The 11,946-nt window shown below is 33.3% G+C and overlaps 1 protein-coding gene across 5 annotated transcripts; it reads left to right on the top strand.

The window, feature by feature from the left end:
* Positions 1 to 2,193: 2,193 nt before the first annotated feature.
* LOC128180057 (ciliary-associated calcium-binding coiled-coil protein 1-like) lies at positions 2,194 to 11,853 on the top strand. 5 transcript variants are annotated; one of them, XM_052847863.1, is made up of 12 exons: positions 2,194 to 2,562; positions 2,676 to 2,816; positions 3,463 to 3,516; positions 4,041 to 4,070; positions 5,207 to 5,310; positions 6,019 to 6,188; positions 6,422 to 6,569; positions 7,191 to 7,263; positions 7,459 to 7,578; positions 8,104 to 8,148; positions 8,625 to 8,753; positions 11,636 to 11,853. In XM_052847863.1, exons 2-12 carry the CDS (start codon positions 2,802 to 2,804, stop codon positions 11,720 to 11,722), a joined length of 975 nt encoding a protein of 324 aa, XP_052703823.1. In that variant the 5' UTR covers positions 2,194 to 2,562; positions 2,676 to 2,801; the 3' UTR covers positions 11,723 to 11,853. The 5 variants fall into 5 exon arrangements, with proteins under 5 accessions (XP_052703823.1, XP_052703822.1, XP_052703825.1 ...); XM_052847862.1 differs by having other exon boundaries at positions 2,194 to 2,816; XM_052847865.1 differs by lacking the exon at positions 3,463 to 3,516 and having other exon boundaries at positions 2,203 to 2,816.
* Positions 11,854 to 11,946: the final 93 nt, after the last annotated feature.

Here is an 11,946-nt window from a genome sequence, read left to right on the forward strand (position 1 = left end):
AAAAGACGGACACAGTCGGCACACAACAGGGAAGTAATGGGGTCTCCTCCAGTAGAATCCCTGAAAAAAATTAATTACATGTATATACACAAAGTATGTATGACATAAGAACAAACGCCAGGATTCCTTTTTCTGACGGCCAGTTAATTTCCTTGTTTATTTTTGTTTTATCGTGAAAAGCTTCCTGAGTGAACGGACTTACCCTACTTCTGATGTACGTACGGAACTCTCAGCAGCTCGTTAAATTCAAAGTAGTGAATGCTATAATTAGAATATGTACTTATATACTATATTTCAATCTTATTCACTGACAAAAGTAAGAATGGTGTACAGACAGAGGACTAATGCGTACAAAACCCTCAGCTGTAGCTCGTTAAATCCACAGCAGCGGATGCTTTAATAAGAAGGCACTGATTTTAATTTTAAACCCAGTGTCGAAAGAGTAGGAATGGCATACAAATCGAATGCAATATATTCCTTCAAACTCTTACACTGCTATCATAAACCTATTGGCAGTCAGCTAAAATACATGTTACTATAGATATAGAGGCACTCAGAATCTAACAATTCATCAAAACGCATCAGATAAAGCTAGTTGAGTAACAGTAATTACCGCTTGGTCTAATGCATAATTAATTTGATCACTATAAATTGTACTAACAATTCGCAGACTCTTTGAAATACCGAACTTAAAGGTCAGGAGAAATAACTGACGTTCGCCAAAAGATCGAATTTAATTAAAATAGGACGTACTGTACACTATAGAGAGACAAATCACAACGATTAGCGGGTGTTATAACAGATTCATTAAATCCACCGAAAAGTCGCAATAACAGCTACTAAACATATTAGGGACCGCTACGACAAAAGGTCAATCGCTTGAAGTTGATCAACTTGATCTAAGGGTCTGAGACAGGGTGAGAGATGACAGGAGAATGTGTCATAGAACAGAACTGTGTGAGAATTCCGCGCTGTTACGCTAATACACATGCAGACGATTCCAATGGGGATTCTCAAGTATCTTATCAACAAGCAGGGGTGGATCCAGAAAATTTTTCCTCCCTGGGAGAGGGTTCGAGGAAGGATTATGTTTGTAAGGGGATCCAAGGTCTGATTTTGGTAATATTCCAATTAATGTAAATTTTGAAAATCGGAATTATCCGGGGGGGGGGGGGTGGACTTATCACAAATCCCCCTTTTTATCTTGATAAGTGCATGACAATGTTTTGAAATAATTTAAAATTAGTTTGATTTACTTAAAAACCGTGTCTTCTACCGTCTCTTATTTCTTAACAAAGTTCATATTCAGTATAGACGGTTACAAAAATAGAAACCCTTTCCAGCTCTCAATACTTAGTAATTGGTCTACTGTCCTTAAAGCACTTGCGATATGTATCAAAATTTTAGTTTAAGACACTACTTCAAATATTTGAGTAAAATTTTAATCATCCTCTAATTGCTCTCATTGGTTTTTCAATATTTGCACTGTTTTCTAGACCTGCTTTTAATTTGATCTTACTTGGGTATCTTCATTACATAAGCTCGATTGATATTGAGAAATCAATCAACTATAGATATCCAATTTCAAAAATCAAAAGCGTCCCCTATTTAATCGCAGGGAGTCATTGATTGAAGTCCCACGCGATTTTCTCCTTGACTTTACTCAATTTTAATTCTTAACATAAAACTGTACTTTTATTTAGAATATTAAGTACCAAGGGATGGTTTTCAATCCGAAATTTAATTTTTCATCCACAGCGGGCCCGGAGACATAAAGCATTCATAACATACCACGCGTTGTTTTAAAAAAGTAGATAGTGTTGGCAAGCATCACAATTGTTATTTTGTGTGACAAATTCAATAGCTTAGGAGTTAAGTTAATAAAAGTAACGCATATCTTTGATTCAACAGTGACTGTGTTAAGTTTATAAAAGTAACGCATATCTTTGATTCAACAGTGACTGTTTTAAGTTTATAAATGTAACGCATATCTTTGATTCAACTGTGACTGTGTTACGAAATTGATTTGTCACTAACACTAGTCCGTTTGTCCGTGTCCGTCCGTCCGTCTGTGTGTGTGTGTGTGTGTGTGTGTGTGTGTGTGTGTGTGCGTGTGTGTGTCTCTCTCTCTCTCTCTCTCTCTCTCTCTCTCTCAATTAACATATATTTTGTATACCTTGGCACAATGGGCACTAACTTGATGAATGTGTCGCGTTATCAGAACTGTACCTGGCCAATATTGAGCCCTATTTGTAGCTTTTTAACCGTGATAAGATCACCTCATAGAACCGACTGTATTCTTTACGAGCCCCACACCTGATTAAGTTTCTATTACAATATCTCTAAAGGACCAGAGGCTTAGTGAGGTTCAAACTCCGTGAGAAGAGATTTACATAACAGTTAATCTGCCTCACTTAATGTAGCTAAGACGTCCTCCTGTGTAACATAGGGGTCAGTATATATTTTGACGTTATATTTGCATTTTGTTCCAAGGCGTGATAGACGTTTATTGCGGACACTTCACTCTGAATTTCTCCGTATGTACCCACCGTGTATTATGTGGTAAATATCTTATGGGATTAACGAAATTAGTCCTGAGCGTATTAAGAAATTGCTGCTTATAATTGATATGATTGTCGTTTCGCAAAATGATTTGATTTTGATCGGATTGTAAGCCAGGAGAGGAACTGCTTAGTAACGTGGACAAACTGACCGAACATCTACAGCAAAAACAAATCATTGAACCCAATTTTTCGCCTATATTCAGCAGATTTCGAGTTTCTGCTTGATCGGGATTTAACATGGCTGGAAGACGGGTAAGTGTTGTTATGGATACAGTTTATAAACGTTTTCTAGAATTTAATCATGTTTAAATATATATAGACATAAAGTCACAAAGTGTAGTTTGTTCTATACAGAGATTGTAATATATCCACTGATGCACATATAAAAACAATTACGTGATAACTCGGAGATTACCATAATGGGGTTGCACTGTACGACCGATATGTTGATATATTGTTTATGAAGAAGGGCTAATTAATGCAAAAATTAAAAAAAAACTATTAAATAGTTTTTTAAAAATTATCCGACGTAATTCAGCTAATCAAACCCCCACATTGTGTAATACGAGTTGCATGGTACATAAAATCAAATGTGCACTCTAGATTGGTATACAGAATTACAGCCACTCAATTCTATCAGCCGTGTCTTTAAATTGAATTTTTCAGAATAAATTGCTATTCATCCGTCATTATGGCACATAAAGTCCGTCTTTTATACCATCCATGACCCCACACATTAGGTTGCTCTGTATTGTCACTATTGTGTAGTTTCTAATTAAATTAGCCAGATGTGCTCCAGTTCATCAAACTGCAATAAAAGTTTAAATTAATTACCAGTTAATTACCAAAATACGCAGAGTTGACGGATTCAATGCCTTTTTGTTCTTAACTATGTCAGATCAACTTGGACGATGAGACTAGTGACCGTATGTCTCCCTGTAGCCATACAAGGGTATAAACTCTTTCCAAGATGTTCCTACCCCTCCCCCCCCCCCCCCACACACACATCCACCGCACCCCACCCCTACGAATTTCCTAAGCTCTTCTTTATCTATAACAACTTTATGAATAATAATGGTTCTTTATAATTTATTCTCAATCGCGTGAATAAAAACTTTCATCTTTGTCATCATTTTGACCTTTTCTATTTACAGTCATCTACCGTAGTTTTTTTTTCTTCTATACCTTCTAATATGATGTCAGCCACCCAAGATAAATTCTTTTATAATTACAAAGTTAACACAAAAAATAATGATGATAATTACAATGATAATACTACTCAATGAATAACTATCCTAAAAATATTCAACTTTATTAAAAAAAATAATATAAAAATGTCTGAATATATTTGCAAGTTCATAATTTTTGCTGTTAATATTGTTTTAATTCTATTTCTTAAGATCAGATATCAAATAAATCTTGAAGCTTGTATTGGTATATTGAAAAGTATTGATCTACATATCCCATTTCTTTCAGACGGGACGAAAAGACAAGGGGAAAAAGGGGGTAAGTAAGAGTATTCGTTCTTTTCTTGCAGCTCTTTTAAGTTTGGAGGTAGAGAAATTGAATTTGTTTCTAGCAACAAACAAAAATGGCGGCGAAGAGCCAAACGAAAGTTTCAGGAAAATCAAGCAAAACGCCTTTGCCGTCCAATAATTCTAAAAATGACACGAAGGGAAAGAAAACTGTAACAATTGCAGACGTAAGATTATACTTTTATTGTCAAAAAACCGTAAACAAGTATAATGATCGTGTCTGAACTATAGGCCTCAACCGCTAAATGTTGTTGGTTTTTGAACGAATTTATGTTATAATGTAGGCCTAGAATTGAAGTATTTTCAGGACGACTGTAAATATTAAATTACATGTAATGTGTTATAAAATGAAGCTTAGAATGTATATAATTCATTTTAATTCCCAAGTCACTTCATCGTCGAGTCCCTGATAAACAAATCATGATTATAGCGACGTGCAAAGCTGTCTGAATAGTGTCAATATACATGAACAGTATATGCATGCATACCAACTTGATTCAGTTTATTTATTGACTGATTTATTGACCTAGTTTAACAATAGATTTCGACCCCTGTACTCATTTCTTAGCAAATGGAGAAAAAAATATTGTGTTGTATCTCCCCTAAATTTTCAGCCAATTTGTCTTAAATATCTACATTTTTGCTCTTTTATAGTCCCGTTTTACCACATTCATTGTTAATGTTTTTGCTACAAAATCACTACAGTAAATATAATATCACATTTGAAAATTTGCTGTATTCAGTCGCCATATAGGTGATAAAATCCAAGACATACTACGTGCCATTTCCGACAAAATGGCAGGCATATTTAAATGTAGAAATAGTGTATTACCAAAATGTCTTGGTATGACCCATTTAATTGATATTTTGTGGACTTAACTACATATACATGTTTAAAAACATTTGCAATGCATATTTCTAATGTGTTCTTCCCCTGCAGATTATTTTTAACAGACTAAAAATCAATGCGAAGCAGATGTACTTTGCGGCTGCTACATTGCAAGTCTATGGGACAAATTCTTGTGTGACTAGCTGAGCGAGCTTGGTCATGTTAAGCTTATTCTTTCTATATATAACTCTGTTTCATTTATATGTTTCTTTCTACAGGGAGATGATGAAGTTGAGGAACAGGCTGAAAGCTTTGCTTACAAGATTCTTTCCCAGGAACAGTGTACAGAACTCATGGGCCTGGAAGTAACTGACATACAAAAGTTAGTACACACAGAACAAAAAATCTTTGCATACAATATTGTTAATTCCCAATTTGCCTGGAATATTTATTATGCATGAATAAGCATATTTTTTCTCGGAAACAATAGCTAAATTGCCTGTTAAATAGGACTATACTCTGTCCAAAGTTTCTGCTTCCACCACTTTTTGGATGATATTTCAATGATCATCATGTGCCCAACCCATATTCATTCAGGAAAATGAGAAAAGTCCATAATTTTTGGTTTTTAAATGCCCTCACTATCACCTCGGGTTTACCTACATATCAATGGATATAAAACTACAGGTATATTGCATTACAAACAACATGAAAAGTAACCAGATTTTAACGTTAAAAAATTGTGCAAGCTAGGTGTCCCGAGTGCTTCTAAATGGAGAAAAGATGCAAATATTTCCTATTATAAATCTCTGTATTAAAAATTTTTGTTTTTGTACTTGTGAGTTTCTGTGGGTAAAACCAGATGATGTATTAATGAAGAAATCTTGGCTTCTTTTCCTTTTATCAATTTCAGTCGTACTTATGTTTATTATTATCAAAAAATCACCAAAAAGTTTCGGAAACAATAACTAGGGACAGACTACAGTTACTTTACTCCTTTTTTTTCAAGTTAGAAGATAAATTAATCAATATCTGTGAAAGAAATCATCTATGATATGGTTTTGAAATTGACTGATTTGTTTTTCTACAGCAAACTATGTGAAATCTTCAAACTGTCCAACCACTGCACAGATTTACAGGATGCAGCTACATTAGATTACTACACAAGTGCCGTCTGGTGGGGGAAACAACAGTCCTTTACCACCCAGCAACTGTCTGGGTTCTTCACAATGGTGCACACATTGTTTACAAATGTCAAAGGTAGTGGTTTAATGCTGTAAACTTATTGTAAACATATTGTGCATGCATGCATTTCATATTCACAATTTCTAAAACTCAAAGCTTATACTAGCTTGATATGCGAGCATATATCTTTTATTGCTCTTGTATAAAACCTAGGCTAAAGAAAGATAGCTGACAGGCTTTCCTCATGATGAGGAATATATATATATACTTCTGTTTATTAGGTATTTTCCTTTTTTTTTAACCTGTAGATCAGCACATGCATTTAGTTGATAACCTGAAGGAAATGCAAAAAATGTTACGCGGAATAGAACCAGAATACTCTGATGTTAAATCGGCAGGGATGGAGTTCTTCAACTTACAACAGGCTAAAAGTATTTCTGAATATATGTTTACCAGGTAAGACAATAACAACAAGTCGGGTACTGTTTTGAGTTTAGAACCTAAATTAAACTTCTGTTGAATGGGATTTGACAGCGAAATATTGGAATTTTATTAATCAGAGATAGCCCTTCCCAGTTCGTCTCACATTTGATTAAATGTGTGAGAAAATTGTTCTTACATTCATATTCATTCTGCATCAATATATGTTTACGTTCAATAGTATATGTACTTGTACCAGTATAATACTTAAATTTTGTTCACCACCAAGCAATGTCATTTTGAGCAATGTGTTATACATGACAATCAGATGTATACATGGCTTACGCAGGAATTGATTTTAAAATTTAGCCTTCGGTTTATGCACGATATAACTATATTTGTTTGATACGGGTATAGGGAAAATTTTTCTTTGACCAAACTGTAAAAAAATTGTCTTTGTTGATATATGAATTAAACAAGTTGAATATATGATTTTTGTAATGGAAAACTGAGAAGAGATTGTTGTTAAAGTTATGTCATTCATTGAAAAAAGAAAAGATATTATATCCTCGTTTGTTTTTATTGCCAGAATGCATTACCACACACAACTTATACCAACAGCTAATTTCCAATTCAGTCACTGTGTTTCTATTTCAGTCTCTTTCAACACTACAAATTGTTTGAATTTATGTTCTCCCACACACAAGCTGAGGAAATCATTGGAACAGATGTAAGTACACAATATATCATTAAGTAATAAACAGATAAATATTATATTTGAACAATCTTTTTAATACTACATGTATTATAGCGACCAATTAGTCCTTGACGTTAAGATGAATATTTTATTGAGTCTACACCTTAATAACTGCTAGGATTGTTCTTTGTGTGCTGCTTTAACTTGATCATTGTTTTTTGCTTTAAGCTGGAGATAGAGGTGGCTAAGCCAGCTGCAATGCCCTTCCCCCCACCCCTGGACGAGGGAGTGGAAGAGAGCCTCCACACGTCTTACATAGCCACCCCTCCCCCCTCTCCAGAACCAGAGGTTAGTGGATGATGTTGATCTTTTTGTTGTTCATTTTATGTTACATAGATAAGCATTTTAAGGTACATTGACTCTTTTATAGGAATCCTTTATAAACATTTCTTCAACAATATAAAAGTTGTTAAAAATATTGTTAAAATATGAGCAGAGACACTAATTAGAAAGGAAGAATGCATCTTATAAACCTTTTTTTTTGATGTCATAACTTTTGTACTGCTTTAATGCAGGGGAAATTGATTGAATACTTTGGAAAATATGAAAATAATACAAAAATCAATGTAAAAAGCCTTTCTTCACCTTACTATGTCAATTTGCCTACATTGCGAAAGAGCAGTACCGAAGTTACAGTGAAAGGACCTATAAATGCTAATATCAATAAATAAAAGAGCTTTTAGTCTTATTGGATATGAATTTTATGAAAAACATTTTCAAAGTGTGTTTTTTGTAACATAAGGAAAGACTATAAAACTACCGTCATTACGTATGTTTTGATGTGTTGATTACATGTAAGACCTATACCTTTAGGTGACCAGTGAGACTTGTGTCCAAAATCTAGATCAGGAAGCACAGGTCTAGTTATCTTATGTGTTCAGAACCACCTGTTCTTGTTTTATTCCAATTTCCAGATTCCTATTTTTAATTTTTAGTTTAGATTCCTGAAATTAATTTTCCTAATCAACATGTTGACTGTGGGAATTTTGATTAAATGTGAAATTCTCATTCCTTTGAATGAGAATTTTACTGTTAAACAGTACACATATGTATATCCTCAACACCTGTAACCTTTAATTGAAATATTTGACTTTTGTTGTCCTTTAAACTTATGTATTGACCTGCGATGTTAATATTCTTGTTATTATTAATGTTTCCTCCATTCAGTGCATATAAATAATATTTAAAAACTTTTGTTGTTTTTAAATTTTTTTGATAATTAAATTTTGTTAGACACTTGATGAACCAAAGTGAAGTTCCATTATCATGTACATGTAGTTTGTTTTCAAGATAAGACATTTAGAGTTTAGTCTATACCTTCTGTTGACTTTTAGGTTGATGAGTCAGCAAAATCCACGGAGCCACCCCCAGTGGAGGACATTGATGCTTTCTCAGAACTGACCCCACAAGATGTCCTAGAGGTGGTGGAAAGTGTCACAAAGGATCTCATGTCTGGCCTGCAGGTTAGTTATAAAAATCATCTTAGTTTCTCAGGCAAAAAATATGCAAATGTTATGTGGTTGACTTAAGGAATGAATTCAATATTTATTTGTTTTATACGATATAAAATGGTTTGGGGCAGTTTACGCTTTATAAACCGAGAAGCTGTTTATAAACAAGAGTAAACTGTTTCAAACCATTTTATATCGTATAAAACTAATAAATATTGAATTCATTGCTTATAATTTAATTTTTTTACTCTTCATTGTAGATAAAAACGGTCATTTGACCTTTTAAATGACGTAAAATTGTACAAAATTCAACGTAACATCAGGCTATTGATACGTTTTTGACATTAGTCTTACTATGACGTAGGCAACATTCTTTATACGATATAAACTAATTTTTTAGCCAATCAAAATTTGCGTTACAACTAGAATTAAATTATATGTATTTCAGAAATTCTCGATCATTCTTGAAGGGTATTAAGGTCAAGATCTAGTAAATGAAAGGTGCCTACAGGGTTATAAATTCTTTCAATGATGCTTCATAACAATATTTTTGTTCTAGCACCAAAAAGAAACTCTGGAATCATTACTAGATCTTGACCTTAAGGTCAAGATCTAGTAAATGATTCAATACTGTCTTTTTGGTGCTAGAACCATTATGACGTCATAATTGATTTTGATGAATTTTCCCCGTATTTTACGGCTTTAAAGGAATAATGTAGAAAATAGAACAATATTTTGGCATTCTATATTTTATCACGGGAAAAGTAATCCCGCTACCTATATTCTATTTGATAATCATTTTAAAGAGGAGGTCAAGAGCTTGTTTAATGCCGTTTTTGGAAAGACTGAAGGCATTCTAGATACACTTCATTAGGCAAAAATGGACAGAACTCTGATATTTGTTACTTTCATCCTTCATATTTCATATAGAAAATCATTGTTTATAACATGATTTTTCATCGCGGCTACCAAAAAATTAAGCCCCGGTACACCATTTGAAACAAAGATATTGTTATGAAGCATCATTAAAAGAGTTTATATCTTGAATTTCATAAACCTGTAGGCACCTTTCATTTAATAGATCTTGACCTTAACTTAGTTTTCATATATTAACTAAAATTGAATGATTGAGTTATTTCCCTTTTCAATATAGAGATTTTTTAAAAGCATGGCTTTGCCTTAATTACAAAATATTAATGACCTTAAAATAAAACTGACCTCTGACTTCATAATTTCTGATTATTTCTGTTTTTGCCTGTTGATTTATCTTTGGTGTTGATTTGTAACATTGGGCAAATATGTTTGGGTTATGACACGCTACATGTGATTTGATATCTATCAGTTTTGGATGACATTATATGAACTCTGTGACCTTGATTTGTTGATATTTTGACCTTTATTTATTCACTTTGTGACCAGACCCTAAGACCATACATGTTGAACTTTGCGACCTTATTTGTTCATATTAATTATGACTTATATGCACATGACCAAATGTTCTTGTTATTTGACCTTTACCTGTTAACCTTTTGGCCTTATCTGTTTATGAAATGACTTAATTCTGGTCTAAATCTTCTTGTGTTATGGTTCTATCTATTGACGTTAGAGACAATTTGAACATTGCGTTATTTGATATACCAGTGACGTCTATGATCCCAACATAATATTCCATCATAAGCATGATTGTATGTATATTTAAAATACTGGTACGTTTTGTTTAAGTTCAGTTATCACAGTCTGACAGTCATGGGATTATAATTTGAATATGCAATACACTTCAATAATTCAGGGGAAGTAAAGAATATCTGGTCTTATTTTATGTGTATTTAAGCATTGAATGCTTATTTTTGGATATCATCGGTTCTATAACACACCAGGCTGTGCAGACAAATTGAATACCGCGCGTTGAATAAATTTGTTTTCACGGCCTGGTGTGTTATAGGACCGATGAAATCCAAAAATAAGCATTCAGTGCTTATATTTATATTGTTATTCATTTATATGAAACGTTTGTGTATTTGCGCTTATAATATGCTCTTTGTCAAGGATATGAATAATAGATGGAACAGCCATAAAACAGATTATTTAGTTCGCTTCCGCGGATGAAAGTATCGTACTGGAAACTTTGTCGAAAAACTCTTTTTATTAACGCATAGTAGAGATGACTATTTTTCGTAAGTACATTAAATTGGTTAATATGTAACTTTGAACGTTTAATTTGTATTTAATCTTAACAATAATAAACGCGGGATGACGCGTCACAGAATTCCAATGCAAATACAAGGGATAATATACAGTGAACACTTTGTCGCATTGAACTATATTTTAACAATCTAGCCTCCTGCGTTTACCCCACGTTCAATTAAGAAATAAATTGGAATATAAAAAGTTTACTGGGATATGAACTTGGTTGGTCACGTGATCAAATCCTGAGAAGCCCGAAGGAAGGGCTTCTCAGAAGACTTGATCACATACCAACTAAGTTCATGTCCCGGTGAACTTTTTAGCATTGCTGTTTATTACTTATATTTATGTTTGAGAATGGCAAACCGCTCAGAATCATTAATAAAACAGTGTATTTACATTTACAATATTGCAACCGTCAAGCGATAAGTGCGTGCGGTTATCATTGTGATGTCACAAAAAGTTCATACAGAAGTGAACGTTTTCGCTTTTATATAGGTTCATATAAGGAAGCATTTGATATCATATTGCAGGATAAACAAAATATGTGTTAAATGTCTTGAATAATAATCTGTATATCTACAGGTACCGTTGTTTAAGGTCTGGTACAACACACATCCTTATTGTTATTATGTCGTGGTTTTGTTTTGTAAGATGATTTATCAGTTAAAATTCTTAAGATAATATAAATTTGTTATTTTGGTTTATAGCTCGATTTGGCTGCTAAACTGAGAGAGAAGGAGAACAACTTAATCCAGCGAATAAATAAAGTTCACAAGGTGGCGGATACAACGTAACAACAACAACAACAACAACAACACACAACAACAAACAGCAACAACTCCGTGCAGTGCTTGTTATCTGATTGACACACATTATACTTTATTTTACCTGTTTATATCGTTATAATAAAAATGCAAAACACTTACATAGTGATGTATTTGAATTTACTAGTATTTTGAAAACAGCAGCGGTGCAGATTGTTAAAAAAATCCACCAGTAGTATATTCCAACAATTTAC

This window comes from Crassostrea angulata, chromosome 4, assembly GCF_025612915.1.
Source record: "Crassostrea angulata isolate pt1a10 chromosome 4, ASM2561291v2, whole genome shotgun sequence".
NCBI lineage: Eukaryota > Metazoa > Mollusca > Bivalvia > Ostreida > Ostreidae > Magallana > Magallana angulata.